This window comes from Sapajus apella, unplaced genomic scaffold (assembly GCF_009761245.1).
Source record: "Sapajus apella isolate SASKATOON/1434 unplaced genomic scaffold, GSC_monkey_1.0 scaffold21, whole genome shotgun sequence".
NCBI lineage: Eukaryota > Metazoa > Chordata > Mammalia > Primates > Cebidae > Sapajus > Sapajus apella.
In genome coordinates, this window is record NW_022436961.1 from 16,083,199 (window position 1) to 16,109,351 (window position 26,153).

General features: G+C 36.4%; 1 protein-coding gene across 5 annotated transcripts in view; it reads right to left on the reverse strand.

Moving 5' to 3' along the window:
• Positions 1–26,153, reverse strand: part of DLC1 (DLC1 Rho GTPase activating protein) — a 522,866-nt gene that overhangs the window by 318,376 nt on the left and 178,337 nt on the right. For all 5 annotated transcript variants that reach the window (XM_032288334.1, XM_032288335.1, XM_032288333.1 and 2 more), the window contains one exon: positions 298–447. In XM_032288334.1, coding sequence (XP_032144225.1) covers positions 298–447 — 150 coding nt within the window. The remainder of the gene's footprint in view (positions 1–297; positions 448–26,153) is intronic.

Here is a 26,153-nt window from a genome sequence, read left to right on the forward strand (position 1 = left end):
AATTTGTGGGACAGTGATAGACATAGTACTTGCTAATGGAGTCTCTCTCATATCAGAGAAGACTGACAATTAAGGAAGGTTTGATAACTACAAAGCATAATTTCCCAAGGTGACTTTCCTTTCTGTTTAATGATAAACATGTTCTTTTGTATCACCCATTTCTCTGGGGTCTCTCTGTATAGAAGTAATGCATAGAATGTATGCATGATGCACAGAAGTATTTTAGTTATCATTATGGTACTGTATTGGGCCATATGTTGGTAGATGCCATTAAGAAGGGGAAAGTGGAAAGCTCACAGGAACGTGCCGCCGCAGGTTCACTGGTGTGCCCGACGGAGAGGAGCTGGTGCTGAGGGCGTTCTCTATGTCCTGATCAAGCTGGTCCAGTTTCATAATCAGCAGCAGCATGGAGTCCAGCCGTGCCCTATCTCGATCCTCTCTTATTTCCTGAGGAACAGAACATGTTGTTACTGAATCTGAAAGGCCATTTCTTGGTAAGAATAAAATGTTCTCTGTTTTTCAGTGTGACAAAAGGGACACTGGATAACAGGCAGTCTTTAACTGAAAAAGAAGTTCCATTCTGTATCATCAATGGGCTCTTCATTGGGAAGATACCAACCTAGTGCCAAGAAAGCATTATACATGAGTATTAAAAATATATCTTACAAAGCAAAGTGCAATGAAAAAAGAAGTATAACAATGAGTAATGGCATGTAGTTACTAGTTTCCCATTAATTATTTTTGGGAAAAGTTATATACTTCTTTTTTTCAGAGTACAAGTTGATTATTTAAAAGGTACTAATAATTGTTTGTGGCTAGACATTTTAGGGATGCATATGAGATAATATTTTTGGAAGGCTCTTTTGCAGTATAGTAAAAACGCTGGAAAAGAATTAAGCAAGGCAAATTTTCTGTTTGTGCAGGGGGACAGTCTTCCTAGCATGGGACCATTTACCCACTGCTACTTTTAGCTACATCCTTGCTAAAATTCCTTCTCTTGAGTTTCTTCTCTTTCACACACTTTCATAAATACAGTTCCCGTAACAATTTGTATTTTTGTAAATGACTATGGTTATTTATTCTCAATTCTCGATGCTACAGACATATTTTGGTAGAAATATTTTTGCTTAAAGGAGTAGCTAAAGCTTCACATTGACCATTTATAGTTACTTGGGCATGACCCTCCCCTTCAGGTGTGTTAGTTCTGGGATAGGATGACTGAGAGTATTGGCTGGAAAAAAAAAACATGGAAAGCACAGTTAGGTTCTTCAAAAGCAACATCTACTGAGAAACGTCATAGATGTGGGGCAGACTTTTGAGGAAAGTCATCATTTGTGACTTATGTTGCCATCCTGTCATCTGTCTGATTATATTTATCTGGGTGAAATCAGCTTTAAAGGACCACCAGTGGCTGATGTCAATGGGAAAACACATCTTGACAGAAGCCTGAGGGCTATCAATACAATGGTGGCATCTTGAGGGTTCACTCTGGTGATGGTTCGTTGTGAGAGGAAAGTGATGACGGCCTAAATCACAAGGTTTTTTTCTTTTTTCTGCATTTATTTTAATCCTTCTAAATTCCCCCAGCCTCCATTAAAAAGCACCCCCAAGGAACAGGGTCTAGGATAATTTTGTGGGTTAATCTAGTTTTATAGAACTTTTTATATCCTAAACAGTGGGAACAGATTGTTAATATTACAGAGACATTATCTTTCACATGTCTGATGATTGGTTTATCAGGTTAAATTGGTCAGATAATCAATTAATTAAGCTAACACTGGATATATTATTTGAGTAAACTGTACTTGAACTGGGTTTAACAGATTAACGTAAATTGAAAAAGCTAGTCATGTTTTCACAAAGACAAATTAATTTTGAGAATACATTGAGAATTTTTTTTAGCTGTGCTAATTCCTTCAGAATGCTATGCTGTTGTTATTACTTCCGTCCCCTCCTATTTCCCCTGCTGTCTAAAGCACTTAATAAGGCTGTGACAGAAAATTATACTTTTTTGTCATCATAAAGTATTATTGTACTTAAAGGGGTCCATATTTGCAAACAAACAGACCTTATCCTTTCCATGTATCCTATCCCACACTGCTACAGAACTTTGTTACATTCAAAGAAGTGTTATTGATAGTATGATCATGCTTATAACTTATTTAGGTTAATTCCATTCTAAATATTCCAGAAAATGGAAAATCTGAATAGTTATTAAATCCCTGTAATCACTCTTCCCATGTGTTTTATTATATAATTTCCTTTTCTTTTAAATCGAGGTTGTGTTTGACAAGATGATGATCTTCGCATCTCTATTTCCACATACGGTTTTGTGTGATTATCTTTCCTTTCTCAGTTATAATGTCCTCCAGGACAAACATTTGATTTTTCTAACTGGCAGACATGGAGTTAAGTTGTATACTGCTCAAGCAATCCATTTTCAGGCATAATAATAATGAAATCAAATGGAGCCACTGAAATAACACCTCCCAAATCCTTAGAAAATGTTTCTTGGTATTTTCCAGCTACTAAGTTAATGTTGGATAAAGCAACATATCCTGCAGCTATCCTAGGCAGATCAGCAGTAGTCTCAGAAACAATTTGTCTTTGAATTAACTGGATGCTGACATTGTGCTTTAAAAACAGTTTCAAATCCATGGGCTGAGCATCAAATTATTTCAAATGATCTGCCAAAAGGATTGAAACCAAAAATTCTTACTCTGATATTCATTTAGAGATATAAGCCTATGTTGATTCCCTTTTCTTCCTGAATGCATCCGTGTTCACCATCCATTACATTTAGCCTGAAATGTCAAGTACACAGACCAGTATCATATGTTACACATTCAAAAAAGTTCACAAAATAGAGTGACTGCAAACCTGATGCTTTGGATAAACACTATTGCTCTTGTTTTTAAAGCCCCAGTATTAATATTTCACAAAGTTCTAACCTTTCATATATTGATGGCTACACTCCAGCAAATGTTTTCATGCCTAATATCAGAGCAGCGTATTTGCGTATTTTGTCTCAATTGACATCTATAGTGGATTTAAAAATCTCCCTGTCACTATAGTCCGAGAATAGAAACTTCTTAACAAATGAAGCTACCTACCAATGCAATTAATATTTCAGTAACTTAACCTCTGTAAATCAAGGCCAGGATGCTAAATTCTCTTCCTTCCCATCTTTCCTTCCTTCTTCCCTTCAGTCACTGGTCCAAGGAACTGAATATTTATCAGCAAGAAAGACAGATAAAATTTCTGTTTTCCTGAATATTATAGTCAACCATGGGAAGGCAATGAAAGTCAACAGAGTCTCAAGTAAGAGAGTTTCCAATGGGAACAAATGTAAGAAGAAAGTAAGTAGGGTGGTGAAATGCATAACTGCAAGATTGTAGCCTGGTCACATAAGAGCTCTTTGCAGAAGTGAGAGTTAAACTATGATGAGGGAGAGGGAGAGGATGACATGAAGGAGATAATAGAGATAGAGAGGCGGAGATAAAGACAGAAAAGGGAGAGCAGGAGAGTGGGGGAGGAGTGGAGCAGTGATTGCAACGAAGTCAAGGAGGATGAGGAAAGCTGGGAAAATAGTGTTCAAGCAGAGTGAAGAGTTTGGTTAATAAGAGAATCAGAAAAAAGAATAGGAAAGTTGAAGGAGGGGAAGTGAGAGGGAGCCCTCGCTTCGGGTGCTAGTGCAAAATGAGGCTGGATTTAAATAGGAGACACACCATATTTTTTTTTTTAAAGGTCGCTGTAAAGTGGTAAGTTTCGTTCTTTGTGTAATGGAGGCCACTGTCAAGATATAAGCAAAGGAGTGATTTAGTACATTTTATTAACATTTAGGTTTCTTTCTTTTTTCTCTTCCTTCCTTTTTGAAACCAGGTCTCATTCTATTGCTTAGGCTGTAATGCAGTGCGTGGCATGATCATGGCTCACGGCAGCCTGGATCTCTCAGGCTCTGAGTGATCTTTCCATCTCAGCCTTCCGAGTAGCTGGGACCATAGGCATGTGCAATCAGGTCTGGCTTTTTTTTTTTTTTTTGTATTTTTTGTAGAGACAGGATTTCACCATTTTGCCAGCCTGGTCTCAAACTCTAGGGCTCAAGAGATACTCTTATCTTGGCCTCCCAAAGTGCTAGGATTACAGATGTGAGCCACTGCACCCAGCCTCAGTTTCTTAATATATATTGTCAATCAAAATACTTTCCATCCAGAGATGCTGCATGACTAATGCGTGCTCTTTATCCTAAGGTTATTTATTCTAGTTTTGGTCTTGTTATGCTGAAGTCTAAATTGAACACATATTCAGTGATTGCAAAGAAATAGCAGGTTATTTTATTATGAGACCCTATACATTTTGAGATCAAAGTGAAATAGGAAAAGGCATTGTTTGGGGAGCATATTACTTAGGGGTAGGAAGTGGGTAGGCCATGGTATGTTGGTAAATGTTTAGCAACTGAATCTCCAAAAACAAGAAAGTCTTTATTTGTAGTATTTGCGGATTTCTGTGGTGTAAGTACTCCCCTGACCGATTTCAAGCTGCCAACAAGACATTACTGACGGCAGGGTTGGAGGAAATGTGCACAGTTGGCCCTTTTGAGCTGGTGCGAGCCAGTGTGAGCTGGCGTATGGTGACTCCAAAACAAAGGCCAGAAGGATGAAGAATTCTTAGAATTTGACTTGACTAGAAACATTAATAGTTAAACATATATTTATAATTATGACTTAGTATAATAACATATTAAAATATGCATTTTTTAATGCATTTATGTTCCTTAATATTGGAAGGAATTCCCTGGTCAACAGGAATTAACATTAATCGGGAATTACCTGAGCAATTTATCTGGTTGCCCAAGTAAAGTTTAGTATGAACTGTAGATTTAAATTTTGTGTACTTCTGGGCCAAGCACAGTGGCTCATGCCTGTAATCCTAGCATTTTGGCAGGCTGAGGCAGGTGAATCACTTGAGGTCAGGAGTTTGAAACCAGCCTGGCCAACATGGTAAAATCCTGTCTCTACTAAAAATATATATGTATATAAATTACATATATGTATATATGTGTGTGTGTGTGTGTGTGTGTGTGTGTGTGTGTGTGTATAAATTAGCCAGGCATGGTGGTGGGAGCCTGTAATTCTAGCTACTTTGGAGGCTGAGGCAGGAGAGTCGCCTGAACCCAGGAAGCATAAGTTGCAGTAAGCAAAGATTGCACTGTTGCACTATAGCCTGGGCAACAAGAGTGAAACTCCATGTCTAAATAAATAAACAATTGTCATGTACTTCTGGAGGATTTTTTTAGTAGTGGCTCCTTTAGCTCTCTTCCTTGTTCTATTTATGGTTGTAAATGTCTTTAAAATTTATTATAATAAACATTTTTTATTACAACTTTTATTTTAGACTTAGAAGCTGCATGTGCAGGCTTGTTACATGGGTATGTTGTGTGATGCTGAGGTCTAGGGTATGATTGATCCTGTCAGCCAGGTAGCGAGCATAGTACCCAAGGGGTAGTTTTTCAACTTTTGCCTCCCTCTCTCTTTTTCCCCTCTGTGGTCTCCACTATCTATTGTTTCCATCTTTATGTCTATGAGTGCCCAACAATAAACATATATTTATATTCACATTTATACTTAAGTGAAAACACAATTCTGTAAGTTACCAGTATGTCATTTGGATATTTCACTCAACACCAAAATAATTTGGAAATATAAAAGTTCAAGGGAGTTTTTAAAATCCATTGGTAAAGCCTAGACTATAGCCTGGTTCTTCCCACTCCCCTTCCGGTTAGCTTTCCAGTTCTACATTTTGATTTCCCTCCATGTTTAACATTTAAAATTTTATACCCCTTGGGTATCATGAATTCTCTCCTCAACTTCTGCATCCTGTTTTTTTTTTCCTGCCAATATACAGAAACTGTGTTTTTAAAGAGAGCATCAATTACCACAACATTAATTGCAAGAAACCTGTGAAGTTGTCTTGCCCAGCTCTTTTTTTTTTTTTTTTTTTTTTTTTTTGACAGAGCTTGGCTCTGTCTCCCAGGCTGAAGTGCAGTGGTGCAATCTTGACTCACTGCAACCTCTGCCTTCCAGGTTCAAACAACTCTTCTGCCTCAACCTTCCAAGTAGCTGGGATTATACAGGCACCTGCCATCACACCCAGCTATTTTTTAGTAGAGGCAGGGTTTCACTGTGTTGGCCAGGCTGATCTCGAACTAGTGACCTCGTGATTTGCCCACCTAGGCCTCCCAAAGTGCTGGAATTACAAGAGTGAGCCACTGCACCCGGTCTTGCCCAGTTCTTTAAACTTCTGTTTAACAATCATTTAAGGTATGTTTATTGACCACTTAGGTGCTATACACTGCTTTGGAGGAGGCAACGTCTTTCACATTTATGCAGCTATAAATTTTAAAAAGGTTATAGTGTCAAATTCTGCCTTCCTCTAACTTCCCAGCTTCTCCCACCAGAACTAGACAGAATTAACACTGTCTGTATTCCATTAAACAGCCCTTCTTTTTGAGAAATGATGTGGTGCCCATGTTCTTTCATTTTTGGGTGAATCATCCTCAATTCCTTTAATTATTTCTCATATGACATGTTTTCAAATCCTAGTTAATTGTGTTTACTCTTCTCTGGATATGACATAATTCTGTCAATGACTCAATTAATTGTTGGTGCCCAAAATTAAACTTATTACTCTACGTGTTCTCTGACCAGGGCAGACTAGGCAAGTGCTTCTCTGTGTTCTATATACCCTCTTTAAAGCAGGCTAAGAATTTAGTGCCTGTTTAGAACATGAACAGACTATTCTTAACGGAATAGCCACAATCTGCTTTTTTAATGAGGACAAAGTATTTAGTTGACTGTGAGCTGAACTTGACTCAATGCTGTGATGTATGTTTCTTTTTCCCATTACGGGCCTGTGTAGTGCTAAGAACAGAAACATCCTGTTGCCTTGGGACTGCAACCAACTGCTGTCAAAGCTTAGATATATGTAGCTGCTGTGAAAGAAATTTCCAGTTGTATCTCTTTCAGACCTAGGTCAGTAGATACGAGGCAAAGTAGGAGAGAAATTTCAATTCAATTTGATTTACTGTCAGAAACCTAAGATGTCCAAGCTCATGGTGGTAACCTGGAAATCTGAGAGATGCTCCTAATTTACTTGGAAGAGCGATGTAGTTCCTAGGCAGTGAAGTCTCTTTGATTGCAGTGGTATCTGGGGAAGATAAATAGGGTTTCTAGAGAGTCATTCTTTCCTAAAGTGTCGGATTTGGTAAGGCTTAAACAACAGGAGTCTCTTCACTGCGTCTTTCCTTCCATCTGGGAAAGATAATCCCATCACCCCTCTTTCTACAAATGCTCTTAATTGAACAGCACAAAACACAGCACACACACAAATTGGTAGGGGAGGAGGTGCAAATTCCTGGACATTTTACAGACTGGAGAAATGCAAAATCTAGAAAAACAGTGTGTCTCTTCTAGAGACACACAGGCTGTTTTCCTAATGCCAGCATTTGGAAGAGAACCAAAAAGTTCAGTAAAATACCCAGAGGCTTCCAAATAGTGGACGCTTGGTTCAGCAAATATAGCATTGCCTGAATGCTTTGCTTGTCGATCAACGGTGGAATCACATAGATAGTCATGATAAATGCTAAACCAGGAATAGAACTAAAACTTCCTGATGCAAGGTTCCGGCCCCTATGCTGTCTTCAATTCCCCATGTGTCTTACTGGTTATTCTGGGCTGGTAATACTCATGCTCACCCGTGAAAGAAAGGGACCTTTTAGCAAAAGGCTTGGCTCAGTTTCATCCTGAAGTATTTGATCTTTGGCCAGCTGGACTAGTATAAAAATCTCATATTAGTGTTATATGTTTCATTTGACAATAAATTTCTCATTCGAGACTTTCCTTTCTTAAAATAATATCCTGTTTTAAAAATCAGATATTAAATCTCTTTTTTTTTAGATGAGTGAAGATTTTTATATAAAATGACAGTAAGAAGCTAAAGATAATATAGTTACTCTAAGTCAGAATTTCTAGGCAAGTTAAATTTCTAGGCAAGTCTTAATATTTATTCCACTGCATCTTTCTTTCTTTTCTTAATTTTCTTTCTTTCTCTCTCTTTCTTTCCTTCCTTCCTTTCTTTCTCTCTCCCTCCCTCCCTCTCTCCCTTCCCTTTCTTTCTTTTCTTTTTCTTTCTTTATTTCCTTCTTTCTTTTCTTCTTGAGACAGAGTCTCACTGTGTCACAACACTGGAGAGCAGTGGTGCAATATTGGCTCACTGCAACCTTTGCCTCTCGGGTTCAAGTGATTCTCCTGCCTCAGCCTTCCAAGTATCTGGGACCTACAGGTGCAGGCCACTGCACACAGCTAATTTTTATATTTTTAGTAGAGACAACATTTCACCATGTTAGCCAGGATGGTCTCCATCTCTTGGCCTCGTGATCTGCCTGCCTCAGCCTCCCAAAGTGCTGGGATTACAGGCATAAGCCAATGCACCCGGCTTCATTGTGTTTCAGCTGGAAACTTATATAGACTAGCAGGAAAGAAAACAAACCAACAACTATTTCCTATTTGCTAGATATATTCCGTTCAACTTCAAAATCTAGGCATATTATCTTTTATGAATGTGCCACTATGATTATAATATTAGGTCATGACGATGAATAGATAATATTGTTATTTAAAGTTACAACAAGGAATCTTTTAACTGACATGTAATTGTTAATAATTATGGCTTTATATTATCTGTTTATATTTATACCCTTCCACTTATAAGAGCTCGTGAAGAAAACTGGTTTCTTTTTTGCTCAATTTTTAAACTCTAGGCTTCAGAACTTTTGGAAGTTGCCTACACAGTTTCCTAAATAGTTTCAAAGGATATTGATGTAGCTGGTCCTGAGAAGTGCTCAGAAGTGGCAGGGGTGAACCTAGACAGAGAATTGAGTGGGCAGCCCCTCCTCCCTATCCCAGGGAGCCTGGCTTCCTCCATGCACTACAAAGGCCCATTTTGGGGACTGGGATATAATTTCTACCTAAATCATTTGGTTAAGATCTGAAACCAGCCTTCATTTTAAGTGCTAAAATTACAGATTGGCATTCGGTCACTAAATACATTATAGAATATGGGGTCAGTCTTGCTGAGCTGATATGTATTCCATACTATCATGCTTACATGATATCTGTCAATTTCTCTGAGTCTTTTTTTATTTTTAGTTTTTACAATACTCAGTAACTGTTTGCCTGGGCTCCGGTTTTAAAAAAGACAGGACTTTTCTTGGTTTGAAAACATAAGAAAAATATCGATTTAACATTGAAGTTCCATAAACTGTTTTTAGGGACATTACGATGATCTTTCCTTTGCCATGAACAACAAAGAAAGACATAAGTAAAAATGTATTCCTTTTTCATAAAAATGTACTCTTTTGTTTTAAGTCTTATACTGACCTGACATCCAACTGTTTTTCTACTGGCACTGTCATAACTCTCTGATTCTGCCAAGTGGCCTCCAAATGTCAATCATCCTGAGTCCAACAACTCCAATACAAATATTTCCTTAATATTTGTAGTTATTTTACCACTGTATCTTCCTTAATATTTTATAGCTGCATCTTTACCATTATATATACATGCTATATAATATATAGTCTGATATATTTATAACACATATTAAACTACAAAATTATAAAAATAAAGATTCTTCATGCTATCTGGTGTAATCTCAATTAAGCCATACTATGTTTTAGGAAATTCTCTACTACAAGTAGAGAGCTTCTTTTGGTTTCTCAAATATGTCATGTTCTCCGTTATTTGCAATTAGAATTTTCAGATTTAGCAAACTGTAGGATGTCTAGTTATATTTGAATTTCAGATAAACAACACATAATTTTTTAGTATAAGTATTTCCAAATATTGTATAAGACAATATTCTATGGGACATCTGCTGTTAAAAATTTTTATCTGGAATTAAAATGTAACTAGATATTTTATGTTTTATCTGGCAACTGCAGTTTTGATTCATGTCATAATATTATTTTAGCTTAACACACTTCTTGTTGGGTATATCAGAGGAAACCCTTGATTTCAAGGACAATGTCACTCCAATGGAAAGGTCTCTCATAGGCTTGTTTCTTTGAATGAATAAATAGTATTTGTAAGTTTAGTTTTACAGCTTCGGTGAGTGGGAATTTTCTCTTCCTAGTATCTCATTTTATGTTCAATCCTAGGCAAATCTAAGAGATGCCATTTTGGTTTTACTTTAGCAACAAAATTTGGGAACTGCATGAGGTTGATCTTGTAATCTTTTTAGAATTTCAAATTTATTTAAATCATTAATGTTGTGCAATAAATCTTCCAAAAATAAGTTCGGAGTCAATTTTTTGATATGAAGTGTTTTTTTCACAACTGATATTTAAGACGTATTTGTAGCTTTTTGACATCAATGAAGAATCCTCACATTGAAAATGTAGGGAAAATTAACGCAGTCCCCTTATTTCTTTTTTTTTCTTTCTTTTTATTTAATGAGATGGAGTCTTGCTCTGTCACCCAGGGTGGAGTACAGTGGCACTATCTCAGCTTATTGCAACCTCTGCCTCCTGGGTTCAAGCAATTTTCCCACCTCAACATACTGAGTAGCTGGGATTACAGGCATGCACCATAACACCCTGCTAATTTTTGTATTTTTAGTAGAGATGAAGTTTCACTAAGTTGGTCAGGCTGGTCTCAAACTCCTAAACTCAAGTGATCAGCCTTGGCCTCCCAAAGTACTGGAATTACAGGAGGGAGCCACTGGGCCCGGCCCCCTCATTTTTTTTTTTTTTTTTTTTTTTCTGAGAAGAACATTGTTCTAGAAAGTTGAAGACTTTCCCAGGGCTGCAGACTTACTTAATGGAAGAGGTAGAAAATCCATGTCTCCTGATTCAATTCATTTTCTTATTATTACCCCATTAGCTATTTACAAATGTAGGCCTATAGGTTTTTCATTGACGTCTACCAGTGAACCTCCCAAAAAGGATGTATTTTCTACACAAATTGAAATTCATTTAGAGATCTGATCTGAATACCCATAGATTAAAAAATAAAACAGATTTGGTCACATCTGGTGGCATTTTCTTACTATTAATCTATATATTTAGAAGATAAAAACCTCGTCACTCCTAATCTGTTCTGTTCTTCCTCCTGCCTTCCCTCCATTCCTTCCACCTTTCTTTCTGTCAACAATGAACTCTATCAAGGCTTCCAATGTTAGTGCATATTGGAATCATCTGAAGAGCTTGTGAAAACACAGATAACTGCTGATTCCGCAAGCTGATGGAGATAGAGCATCTGCCTTTTTAACAAGTACTCCAGTCATTCTGCTGCTGCTTCTGCTGTGGGGGGGCCACATGTTTGAGTAGTAGTTGTCAATACTGGCAGATTTTCAGTATACTTGCATAGCTTTGGAGACTTCTACATGCTAAGGTTTCCCTTACCAAATTCTGATTTGGTAGGCATACGGTGAGGCTAAGCTGTGTGTTTTTAAAAAGTTCCACGGATGTATTCATAGCACAACTACATTTGAGGAACATTGTAATAGATTGCAGAGAAAACCATTACATGGTGTCTGATGAAAATTAGGGTGACAGGAATTAGGTTCCCACCTAATTCTGCAATAAGAATTTCATTAATCTATATTAACAGATTGAAGAAAAATACAACAAATAAATGTCAAAATGGGCATTTATAACATTTCAAACTGATGTGAAATATTTTCCTAGTGATTACAACCAAAAAAATAAAACTCTTTTAAGTGACAAGGACTTAGAAAGCAATGTTGTTCACCTGATTACTAGTCTAAGACACTTAAGGCAAGCATTGGGGATAATGGAGAAACACTGGAAATATTTCTATAAAATTAGGAAAAAGTAAGAATCCTTGTTATCACATGTTCTGTTGAACATTACACTTGAGATTCTGCCCAGTGCAACAAAAATAACAGCAACAACAAAACAGAGATGATTATATTACAAAGGAAGAGAATAATCTGACAATCTGATAATTAAATCAAAGAATTTGGCTCAAGAAAGAAAAACACAAGACCATTCTTGTCCTTTCCCATTAATTGGTTTAAAAAAATGGAATAGGAATAGGAGGAAAAACCCTCGTATCACAGTAGCCAAAAATAAATAAATAAATAAATAAATAATAAAAAAAAGAAACTATAAAATACCTAGAAGTAACTAAAAAAAGAAATGAGCAAGACCATTATGAAAAAAAAAAAAAAAGTAAAAATGTCACCAAAGAATGTAAAAGATTGAATAAATGGAAAGATAAATACTTCCTCTGGAGAGGAAAGTTACAATATACTTTACAACTAATTTGTTATGTGTACTCTCTGTTTCCCCACTAGCATGTCAGCCCCTCAAGGGTAATCATGGTTTGTTTTGTTCACTGATGCAAACCAAGAATCTGGAGCAGCGGCACATAATCATCACACAATAAATGTCTGTCGAATGAATGAATGAATGAAATATTCTGTTTGAATTAATTTATAAACTCAAAGGAGTCCAAATGGAACCCTGATGGGTTTTATGGGTTTTTAAAAAATGAACCTTCCTGCAGAGCTGATTCTTCAAAAACAAAAAATGATCCAGCAGTCATACTCTTCTATTTTTATGCAAATGAGTTGAAAATTTATATCCACATAAACACCCTCATACAGATATTTATAGCAACTTTACTGATATTTGCAAAAGCTTGAACTAAGCAAGATAGCCTTCAGTAGGTGAATGGAAAAGGAGTGGTACATTCAGACAAATAACATTCTTCAGTACTAAAAAGAAATGAGCTATCAGGCCATGGAAAGATATGGAAGAAACTTAAAAGCATATTACTAAGTGAAATAAGTCAATCTGACAAACTATCTACTGGATAACTCCAATTACATGATATTCTGGAAAGGCAAAACTGTGGAGACAATAAAAAGGTCAGTGATTGCCAAGAAGGAAGGGATGAATACTCAGAGTATAGAGGATTTTTAGGGCAGTGAAAGTATTCTGAATGATTCTATATTAGTAGATAACTGTCATTATACATTTGTCCCAACCCACAGAATGTACAACACCAAGAGTGGACCGTGATGTAAATTATGGACTTTGAGTGATACTGACATGTCATTGTAGGGTCATTGATTGTAACAAATATACTACTTTGGTGCAGGATGTTGATAGTGGGGATTGGCAGAGGGCGTATAAAACTTTCTGTACTTTCCACTCAGTTTTGCTCGAAACCTAAAACTGCTTTTTAAAAAGTCCATTAAAAATACAATATGGGACAAGAAAGAAAATAGAGACCAGAAACTTTTCAGTGTGAATATCTTTAAATATACGCAAAAATAGAGAAAAATAATGAACTTTGATTTATCTGTCAGCTTAAAAAATGTCCAATATTTTGCTCATTTATGCCTCTTTACACTATCAGTGTTTTAGGTAAATCCCAGAGACTATGTAATTTCATCCACAAATGCTTAAGTATAAGTTGATTTTAAATTTCATCTGAAAGAGAAAAGGAGTCATGATTGTAAAATCTTTTTTAAAAATCCAAATATTCTATGAAAGAACCTGCTATATAAAATGTTCACAAAGAAAAGACTGATGAAAATTAAAATTACAGACTGGGAGAAAATATTAAGGGCATATGTATGACAATGAATGAAGAAATTATAAAAAGACAACCTGATAAAGTTGGTCAAAACATATAAAGAGGCTATTAATAGAAGAATTCCTAATGATTTCAAATCCCGAAACATCACTGGTAATTAAAGCAATGCTCATTAATTATGAATGAGAATTATTAATTTTTTCATCTATCATATTATCAAAAAGAAAAAAGAAATGATGACCACACTCAAGTTTGACTATATTTTGGAAATAGAAATTGTTTCCCCTTTGGAGAGTAGCTTGGGAGTCTCTATCACAATTAAAGTAGAACATATTCTTCAACTTGGTAATTTAATTTTAGATACCTGTCTTAGAAAATTACTTGCACGTGTGCAAAGATAGTATAATCAATACTCTCTTCATTGTAGCATTTTTTTTTGCTAGTAGCCAAAGAACTGGAAATAACCTAATATCAATAGAAAATTTTAACTTAGTGAGTTATGGCGCAATTATTTCTTGGATCACAATGCAGTAGTTGCGTACAATGATGCATATTCACGTGCACCTGTCAGTTTAAATGAGTAACCTAGGTAATGCTTCCATGCAAGTTAGAAAAATGCCCCTTTGAATGGATGCAGCTGTGCGCCAAGGTTCATGTTTGATAAGCAAAGCACAGGTTGCCCGTTAGCCCCCACTCAGCACTTTAGTTTGGTGTCCTTGTGCAGTGCATAATCTGCCCAACAGTACTTGGGACCCTGGTACTCATAAGGAAATTGCTCTAAGAGAGTTTGCTAAGTAGAGAAAGAAAGGTAAAGAACACTCTACATTGAGCTTTTCCAAACCGCAGTCCAGGACAGCTTTGAATATGTCCCAACACAAATTCGTAAACTTTCTTAAAACGTTATGATAATTTTTGAATTTTTTTGTTTTTAGCTCATCAACTATCTCTGGTGTTAGTGTATTTTATGTGTAGCCCAAGATAATTCTTCTTCCAATGTGGCCCCGGGAAGCCAAAAGATTGAACATCCCTGCTCTACAGCATAAAATCCTTTATATATTTATCTTTCTCCCTTCCTCTCAAACACACGCAAACACACACACACACAGACACACACATAAATGCACATACAGGCACATCCAGTGCAAAATTATTTCTCTGTGTGTGTGTGTGTGTGTATATACATGTTTTGTACATATATGTACATATATTTACAAATATATATGTGTATATATATACACACAATATATATATGTGTGTGTGTTTATGTGTATATATATGTTTTGTATGTATATATTTGTACATATATATTTACAAATATATATGTGTGTATATATATATATACACACACGTGTGTGTGTGTGTGTGTGTGTGTGTGTGTGTGTGTGTGTGTACAAAAAGTATCTGGAAGCCTATCTGATATGGCTTGGGTGTGCCTCACCCGAGTCTCATCTCAAATAGGAATCCCCAGCTATTGAGGGGGGGACCTGTTGGGAGGTAACTGGATCATGGAGATGGTTTACCCCATGCTGTTCTCATGATAGTGCATGAGTTCCCATGAGATCTGATGGGTTTACAAGTGGTGGATTCCCCTGTCCTGCTCTCTCGCTGTCTCCTGCCACCTAGTAAAGAAAGTACTTGCTTATCCTTAGCCTTCCACAATGAACATAAGTTTCCCGAGGCCTCCCAGCCATGCAGAACTGTGAGTCAGTTAAAGTCTCTTTCTTTATAACTTACCCAGTCTTGAGTAGTATCTTTATAGCAGTGTGAGAAATAACTAACACAACATCCATCCTTGGGAGCTGAGAGAGGGGTAAACAGACTTAGGTGTTACAGTTTGAAATTACTCCAACAAATACATGATGTTGAATTATATCAGTGATACAAAAGTGAATGTTTATTAAAAACAAAAACAAAAAAATACAATCTAAAGAACACTGCTACACAAACACGAAAAAGCACCCCATAAATTGTATTCCTTAACTGCATAACACACTTTATGATACCTTTTTCATATAATATCTTTTTTACCTTTTTTGAATTAGGAGGGATTAAAAATCTTTTGGTATGTTCATATAATGACATACTCTGATGCCTTTAACACAATGGCTGAATATTTTTATTATCAGTATGAAAAGATATTCATATGTTCAATAAATATGGTTACTAAAGTATACTTAAGATAATTTACATCTTTATGTGTATAGACAATTTATCTTTGCCAGTACAACTAACCCACAGCTAATTTTGTTGAGAATTTGGTGATGATCTCCTTCTGTGACCATCACTCTCAATATGTTGATTTCTGGCTTGGCCAATTTAATGTATGATCTGTTCTCCCTATGACTCATCGGCATTACAGTTTTCTTCTCATAGATTGCACGAATTCCTGAATATTTGCCCTGTTTCTTTTAGCTTAAAGATAGAAAAGAATAGCATTATGACCTTGGCTTTCTACCATAAAGCCAAACTGACATTTTCTAAGAAGTGACATAATGGGACTCTATAGGGAAAAGATTAGATTTGAAGAGACCTCATAAGTGAGTGTATAAAATATAGTTAGAAGATTCTGCATATGTGATTTAAAGCCAAAATTGATTGAATTAGCTTATACAATACATGCAATAAACTAAGAAAAAATATCCTTATTGAACATAATGTTATTTTATAAGTCAATGGCAACTAGTGCCATACAATATGATTTGGTGTAATTTAAAACACCTTATTTAGTGATTTTATTTAGTGATTTAAGTGATTTGCTTACTAGTATTTAAATAAATTAAATAAGTCACTATTTACTAAATAATAGTGATTTAAGTTTTGAAGTTTAGAAATATTATTAGTAACTGGTGAAAAACTATTTCTTCAAACATAAGCATATAAGGATATGTTTAATTTTTCCCTTCATCTTCTTAATGACATTTAAACAGGGTAAAATATTTAGTTTTTATCTTATTAATATTATCTCTCATTTTTTTAAATCATTAAAGACCTTTAAATAATTTGAAAAAGAAGTGTTGAATGGTATGTTCATGACTTTTTTTCTCCACAAATATAAAAAAAAAAACAGAATAATTATGGAACCATTTAATGTAAACAGGTATGTGAAGTATTTCTGAAAAGTAGCATTATGTTATTTTACCCTATGAAGTCCAACCAATGTTCTTGTATGTCTTCTCAAAATTTTCTCTGGGAAGTTTCAAACAACTATGCCAATATTTAGGATATGCCTTGGGACTGGCATCCCCTAAAATTAGTTTCTTATTTGTGAAAAGGGAAAAAGCCTTTCAGTATGCTTTCTGCCTAGACAGTGCTCAGTTGAGGGTCATTTCTTCTTGACTGTTCACATGTGCAGTGACAGGTGTACCTATGTACCTTGATGCTGGCATCTACAGATGTCCATGTTATTCTTCTCTAGTCTTATAACTTTGGTCCTGATTCACTGTCTTCCTACCTCCTAAGTTTAATGTGCACAAAATTTGCTCATAGAACTTGTTACATGGGCAAATTTTACTCTATAGCAATTTAAAAAACTGACCTTGAGTTAAAGGTATCAACAATGAAAACAATTTCCATCACCTAATATTGAACACAAAAGAAAGTTGCAAAATGATGAATGCCATATGATGTTATTTGATATAAAATTTAAAAAACATTTAAAGCATGCATATAAAGATGTACTATATGTTTTAGTGAGTGCAACATACAAAATACGGCCACTTAAGATGATTCAGGACGGTGGTTACCTATGGACGGTGGGGAGGGAAGTGGAAGCAGAGAGATTCCCACTATGCTGCACCATCCATGAAATGTTTCATTTAAGAATCAAATAAAAATAAAACAGACCAGAATAGTATAAACAAAATTTCTAACAAATAGGAAAATGTTTGAATTCATGAACCTGGTGTTGGGTACGTAAGGTTTTGTTGTCTTTTACTTTGTATTTTCTAGTATAGTGATTATCCTATTAGCAACATTAGTTACTTAAATGTAGGTACTTGGGTTACACTTGAGAGGTTCTGGTTTGATAGTTTTTGGATGGGGCCTGGGAGCCTACCTTTTGTAAATACTGCAGGTGGTTTTGATAAAGGGACTCCACAAAGGACATGTTGAGAAAAAAAATAACATTTGTTTTCACTACTCTATCCCCCATATAAGCGCTCACATAATAAATTCTATTTTCTGCCTTTATTAAAGTACTGGTATTGTGCTGGTAAAGAATATGATTGATTTCAATTCAGTAAATAAGTCTGAGATTTTCTTGAGAGTAGTTGGGCTAGTTAAAACCACTGATCAGGCCAGGCGTGGTGGCTCACACCTGTAATCCCAGCACTTTGGGAGGCCAAGGTTGGTGGTCAGGGGTTTGAGACCAGCCTGACCAACATGGTGAAACCCCGTCTCTACTAAAAATACAAAAGAAATAGGGGAGAGATCCAAGATGGCCATTTAGGAACAGCTCAGGATTGCAGCTCCCAGTGAAAGCACAGAGGGTGAGTGGATGCTGCATTTTTATTGCCCACAGACCAGGAGATTCCCAGGCGGAGAAGCCCCACGGGTCGCGGCTGCTTTGCCGGGTGCTGCCGCTTTGCCCCGCGCCCCCGCGTGGCTCCGTGCAAAATACACTGGTCCGGGTGCTCTTTTAGCTGGTGACTGGAGCCATGGGAAGTCGCCCATTCATCTGATTAAAAAGGGGACTGACCAGGGAGCCAGGCCAGGAGATTCCTGGGCAAAAAAAAGCGCCACGAATCTCAGCGCCACTGTTTAAGTTGGTCCAGTGAGTCCCGTAGGGGAAATCACACAGATTCGGGCGCCTTTTCAGCCGTCTACTGGAACACCTGGGAGAGAGTCAACTGTTAACTAAAAAAAAAAAAAAAAAACAAGTAATCTGGGTGTGGTGGCATGTGCCTGTAATCCCAGCTACTCGGAAGACTCTGGCAGGAGAATTGCTTGAACCTGGGAGGCAGAGGTTCCCAGGTTGAGATTGCACCACTGCATTCCAGCCTGAATGCTGAATGACAGGGGGAGACTCCGTCTCAAAAAAAAAAAAAAAAAAAAAAAATCACTGATCGGTAAAAAACAAAAATGTGTCAACAATTATTCCTAATCAGATGATTTTAAATAGATCAAGCTATACTAGACTAAAGCAACATGGTGAGATTTTTAGGAAAAGAAGAAGAAGAATTGGGGAACAGACTGATGGGTACCTATGAGTACCTACTTTTCTCAGTAGGATCTTTCCATTAATCCTGGAATATATTTGGTGTGTGTGATTCTCCAAGGATTTTCTTAGGTTCTCATAATAGCATGAAAGGAGAAAGTAGGGAAGAAACTGGTAGACACTTGGGCTACAGCGATTAAGTTCAATAATATGAAATTGCCAATATCTGACCTATTTTTTTAAGTTCTGGTGGGATACATGTGCAAATGTATAGGTTTGTTACATAGGTATACATGTGCCATGGTGGTTTGCTGCACCTTTCAACACGTCATCTAGGCTTTAAGCCCCATATGCATTAGGTGTTTATCCTAATGCTATCCCTCCCTTTGCCCTCCAACCCCAACAGGTCCCCCCTGTGTGATGTTCCCCTCCCTGTGTCCATGTGTTCTCATTGTTCAACTCCCACTTATGAGTGAGAACATGCAGTGTTTGGTTTTCTGTTCCTGTGTTAGTTTGTTGAGAATGATGGCTTCCAGCTTCATCCATGTCCCTGCAAAGGACATGAATGCTTTTTTTTTTTTTTTTTTTTTTTTGAGATGGAGTCTCTTTCTGTCACCAGGCTAGAGTGCAGTGGTGCAATCTAGGCTGACTGCAACCTCTACTTCCTGGGTTCAAACAATTCTCCTGCCTCAGCTTCCCGAGTAGCTGGGACTACAGGTGTGTATCACTAGGCCCAGCTAATTTTTTTTTTTTTTTTTGTATTTTTAGTAGAGACGGGGTTTCACCATGTTGACCAGGATGGTTTTGATCTCTTGACCTCATGTTCCACCTGCCTTGGCCTCACAAAGAGCTGGGATTACAGGCTTGAGCTACTGCACCCGGCTGAATGCATTTTTTATGGCTGCATAGTATTCCATAGTATATCTGCCACAATTTCCTGACCAATTTTGACCTTTAAAGTGGTTCCGTATAATAAATGGAATGGCAAATACAGACTAATGTGCTTAATTTTAGGCCATATGAATGACTAGTTTCTATGCAGTAAACCCCATGTGGCAGAAAGACCCTATATCCTGTTTATATGAGAAACATCAATTTGAGCTCTTCAATGTTTTCTCAAAACGTCTTACAGATTATACTGAGAAACTTGGATGGGTTTCTCCTGTATGGACTGATAACTGCCCATATTTCTTATTAAAAGTTAAATGAGTTAGCATCATAGCTGTAATTCCTTGTTATTCTTTTGCTTAACCATGAAAAAAAATCATTTGTAACTTTTCCAAAATTCAATGACAATTCCAGAATACATCTCATTTATTTTTTATGTAACTATTTCTTTCATTGAGCTCTTTATGACGATAAGTAGTCAGTATAGCTGCCTTATATTATTAAGCTTTTCACACATATATTATCTCCTCAAGCAATTTTTAAAGTCTAGCTGAGAAAAGACTTGGCTTATGTGTCTCTGGAACCTCTAAAGTACCCAGTACTGTCTATGTACAGGGTAGGACTCAAAAATATTTTTTGATTAATTAACAATGAATTATCTACCAAGTGTCAATCTTTAATAAACATCTACATAATATCTGGTAATCTATAAAAGTCAAAGTTTGACCTGTGTCCATGGGTGAGATTTAAAAAAAGTCAAAATTTCTACAGAAAAAGCGTAAACAGCTATGAGGACTTTTTCTCTTTAATGGAAGATAACTTTTCAGATACACTGATTAAAAAATGTGTTGGCAGTAGACTGGTTCATTGTGTCCTTACAGGACTTAGTCAAAACTCAAAAACGTCTTTGTGGTATAATATTTCTTAGAGAAAGGGACATTAGAAAAATAGCTTTTTGCTTCCAAAATATTGAGGTTACTCATCCTCCAATTCCCTGAGATCATTAAGACCTGTTTGTTTGCCTTTTTCTTGTGCATAAGGAAACCAAACAATGGCTTCTTCTTTCCCAATATGGTAATAACTCGTAACCCAGATTTCTGCCTAGGGAATCTCTCTGGCATAGGGAAGAGAAAATTTTCTTTATCTATATATGTATCTTACTTGTTATCCATATGAACCATGTACCCATGAAAGGGACACATATGTTTCTATGGTTTTTAATTCAAACGGTCATACTCATTAATATATGAGTCTTCTGTGGAGTTGATTTGTACCTATTTCCCATCATGAGTAGTAATTCTTTGGCTATCAATTGTATAAGCACAAATAAAACTATGACTGGTAAGTCTTATGAGTTAGAGAGCTTAAGAAGAATATTAAACAGACTTTTAAAATGAGTTTGGGATTCAGGATTCCTTAAAATATTATGTTTTGAAGGGTATATATAGAATATATATTTAATGAGGGTTAAACTGATACCTAAAAGTAATCTTTCTGTGTTTTCAAAACATGAGGTTTAAGATGATACAATATTACTGTTTTCAGAAGCCCATGGTAGATGAAATGATGCTTAGTGATAAAATTATATTATTTTCATATGAAAGAAACAGAACACGAAGTAGTATTTCAAAATTAGAAAGGAATTTAGAGATTGCATTAGTTTTTCACCAATGAATATGCTGTTTAAGATTAGTAATATTAATAAATGATTGGCTTCCTAAGTTTTGACTATGGGAGAAGGGAGCTAGAGAGAAGGTTAAAACATATCCTAGAAAACTCTGCACGTTTACTGCATACGTTAGGTGACAAAGGGGTGTTTTGCCAATGTAAATGTCTTCTTCTTTTTGAATGTTTTAGTTAGTTGTGGAGCAAATTTGGCACTTCTTTCATTAGTTCTGGTTAAAGGGAGGGTGCTGGAGTTTATTTTTCTTTTTCTATTGAGCAACTATTAATAACATAGTGTTGTACACAAGAGATAAACAAATCCTCTCTTCTTTTAAGGAGTTGATATTACATCTACTGCACACAGCCAATGGAAAAAAAATGGAATGGGACCAGTACTTGAGCAAAGTACTATTAAAGCAAAACAAAACGAAAAGCAAAAAGATTCTAATTGAGTTATATGGCCCAGGGGTCAGTTTCATAGAGAAGACAATTAAATTGAGCCTTGCATTTGAGTAAGATGGAAGGATGGAAGTCATAGAAGTGCATGGCATGATGGGAAATCATAGGGCATAGACATATTAACAAAAATTGTATAAAATTCCAATGGAGTTGGGGGGTGATATGAGACCCTAGCTCCGGCTAACTTCTTATGCAAAGCACAGTGAAAGGCACATACTAAACACACGTAAAGAATCCCTGAATCAAATTGATTTTTGTAGGTTGGCCCTGTCTTCCAAGTTTGGCATGTATTTTGCATTTTACTCACTAACTCCTCTTTTTCCAGGTCTTCATTATTATATTTTTTAGAAAGAAAGAAATTCATTTTTGTAAAATCATATTGAAAGTGGAAAAATAAAATGAACCTTTTCTGTCCTTCCTCCAATCTGTATTGGCTCACAGAGCCATCTCTGTGGGAAACGTGTACTCGCATAGTATTTCCCTTGTTTGTTTTCAAGTTGAACCTAAATTTGCCATTCAAGTGATTCACAGAAATAGACATGTTTTATAAGCTGATGGGGAGGGATCTTTGCTAGGTTGGTAAAGTTTCACCTCTCTGTTATTTGTGGATAATCCTTGATTTTTAGTATTGAAGAAACAATTAATTATAATATTAATTATAATAATAAGATGTATTAGTATCTTCAGTACTAAGGAGTATTAGTACTATCGTTAATTACTAGGCGTTTCCTAAACATTCTGTGACTAAACAGAAATTGGATTTCTGTTTTCATGTGTGCCATTCTTCAGTTTGATAAAATGCTTATTTACTTTTTATTCTACCACATATGTTTGCTGATGACTAAAAGGGCAAATACCTGAGAAAGTATAGATTTTTTTTAACAGACTCTGTCACCATTACTAATAAAATAACTCAAAATCTGTGTTTTTCTGTTTAGAACAAGTTAAAGAAAAGACTGAATAGTTTTATTATAAATGTCTCCTTGTGGATTGAAAGCATTGATCTATTAGAGTCTTAGAAGGCCCATCTGAGGGGAAAATAAAAATTATGATTTCATTATTTTTAAGATTCTGTTATTTGCTCAGCAAAACATAATCCAAATGTACATTTTACTACAGCTATAAAAATAGAAAGTAAATTAAACAATCCTAAGAAATGTCTGTAGTCCATTTAATAGAATTTTAAGGGAATATTTCCTTATGCTATTGAAAATAAAAACACAGCAATACTGTTCTGGGAGACTGTCTTCATGAACTTTGGAAATTAAAACAAAACAAAATAACTCATCATTCTACCTGGAAAAAAATAAAAGTAATGATAAAAATAAAAATCAGGGCCGGGCACAGTAGCTCATACCTGTCATCCCAGTACTTTGGGAGGCCGAGGCAGGTGGATCACCTGTGCTCAGGAGTTCGAGACCACCCTGGCCAACACGGTGAAACCCGTCTCTACTAAAAATACAAAAGTTAGCCGAGAGTGGTGGCAGGTGCCTGTAATCCCAGCTACTCTGGAGGCTGAGATGGGAGAATCACTAGAACCTGGGAGGAGGAGTTTACAGTGAGTGGAGATCATGCCACTGTACTCCAGCCTGGGCAACAGAGAGAGATTCTGTCTCAACAGATAAATAGATAACATTAAAATAAAATAAAAATCAAATCTCCAGTATTTGCCTTAACATCTTACTTGTGCTCTTGGTCCAAAATTAGTAATTTAATAAAATGGACCTATTTGGAATATCACAACCTCTGTGCTTAGTACATAATGTGCCAATGCATATGGAATATAAATGCAATCATATAAATTAGTGGCTAAATATTGACAGGAAGTGAGTGCTGAGAATTCTATGACATTTTTTTTTACATGCCATGTGTCCAGGAATATTGTTTTGAAAGCTTGCTAAGTATTTAGGATATGCTTCTCTTTCCAAGTTCCTAGAACACAATGTACAGTTAAAAAAAAAAAAAAAAAAAAAAGAAGGGTCATTATCTCTCTCAGAGAAATATGCAAGTTCCATAGATGCACGAGTCAAGCGGCTGTTTCCCACAAACTCTACGGCTCCTCTTGAGCACAGTAAGGGAAAGAAAAATCCTCTAGAAAACCACATGTTAGTGTTGAAACATTGCCAGGAACACAGGCAGCCCTGGAGGGTTAGTTTCATATCAATATTGATGGAGCCATGTGGCAGGGCAAGAATATGGCACATCTTGCTCTCAGAGTTCACAGGACTGAGTATTTTTATTTAGACAAAAAAGAAAACTTAGAAAACAAACAGCAGTGGGAATGATATTGCTAACACTCACTGTCTGACATCTTCAAGATTAATGTATGGTGAGAGTATGGTTCACTTTCTCTGTCAGTCTCATTTAATGAAATCCCTGGGAGGCAGAGAGACTGTATTTGGCAGAAGGGGAAGGGGATGCTACAAAGCCTCGGGTTCAGACAATCCTCCTGCCTTGCCATCTCAAAGTGCTGGGAATACAGCTGTGAGCCACCCTGCCAGGCAATTATTATAATTTTTTTTTTTTGGCAAGGAACAATTTGATTGTATACAAGTTGAAAAGATGTCCGTGCTTAATATTCTAAGTATTGTCTGTTAAATGACAAGTTTTCTTTTTATAGAGAGAAATTATAGCCATTATGAGTATAAACACCTGACATCAAAGTTGGCAAGCAGTAGACACTCCTCAGATAGTTTTCTTCTCCTTTATTTTCTGAGGCTTAATCATATTCTCTAAACCACATTATTTGTGCTATATAGATGCACCTGGTTTTTATTAGTAGTAGCAGTTACCATTGCAGTAGTGATTGCATACCAGTATCTTTTAGTTATCTAAATAGTTACCTCTGTATTTTAATAAATGCCTTCTTTTTATCTCAGATAAAATTCTTTTTTTTTTTTATGAACCTCAGTTTCAGTTTGTTTGAATCCTTTTGCACCCTGCGCCATCTGTTCTCAGAAGATCCCAGAATTTAAACTCAAGTGAGAATTGATACCATCAAGTATCTTTGACTTCAAGCAAATGTGGCATTTGAGGCTTAGCAGGGGCAACATAGATTGAGAAATCAGTCCTTCCTTGCAGATCTGTGTTTTTTCCACTTTTCTATGTTCTTCATATTTCCTCGAGATTCCTGTGTTTATGGTCCCATTGTCTTGTTCTTATATATATTTTTTTCTTCTCTTCTTTAAAATTGTCTACACGTGTCCCTTACCCTAGGATTTACTCCAGTTCTTGCTGCCATCATGAGAGCTTACCCCAAGGTTACTTGCGATGATGCTGTACTGGAAAATTTTGTCATATCATGAGTTTTTCTTAATTTTGTCAAGTTTAAGCCTATAACTTGAATCTCCCTGCCTTTTGTCTGATGCAGGTGTGGCCCATTTTATAACCTGTATTTTGGGAGTTCCTGCTGTTTGCTCTGATTTCACACTCCTTTCCTTGTTTTGTTTTGTCGTTTTACAATCATACAGACGTGTGAGGGGCTCTTGGCTCTCTCCCTGCCTGCCCAATTGCATGCCCCCCTGTATGGTTAACGGCCTACGTTTGCAGTTGTTTTCCCAAACTGTCATTGACTGTGAATGCATATTGCCCGCTGCCTCCAAGGTTTTCCCACAGTTCTCTGTCTAACTCCTGGCTGATGGGGCTCTGTGGTGAAGCTGGCTTATTCTATTCTATCCTCATGGGTGTCTCCAGGACAGCAGCTCCACTCCTGAGGCTCACTCTAGTCTCCACTGATTTCTTCTTTCTTTGATCCAGCATTATCATTCTAGTGAAAGCCATATAATTTCACACCAATTGTTTTCCATTGTACAGAATTACATTTTCTTAACAGAGATGAAGATTTAAAAACGTCTCCTGATCTGTTTCTGTCTTTGTTGGCTTCAACTCTATGCTGTTTTTCAGCTCAGCAGTCACCTCTTCTTACTCTACCTGGAAATACTCTATTCATTCTCCAGTGGATAATTGGTCACCCTCTCTCTATGACTTCTTTCTCCATCTCATTTTCCCTGGAATTACTCAGTCTTTTGTACTGCACCTTGGACCCCTTGTTCTCATGGCAATTATAATCATTTATGTCTATTTTCCTTCCAAAATGTGAGCTCCTTGATTAAAAAATGAATCTTAAACCTTTAAATTGCTTGCTTTTATTTTGATCTTTTCACAATTTCTGCCATTGCTAGAAATAGACCCTCAATTCTTTATTAGGGTGAAGCTCTGGGGTGCAGGAATAACGTCTTCTTATGCCTTTGCACCCCTCACAGAACCAAATAAAATGATGAGCATATAGTGGCCCTTTAATACTCTGACTGCTTGACCATCTGGCCAGAAATCTAGTAACAGTGTTCCAGTTTGCTTGC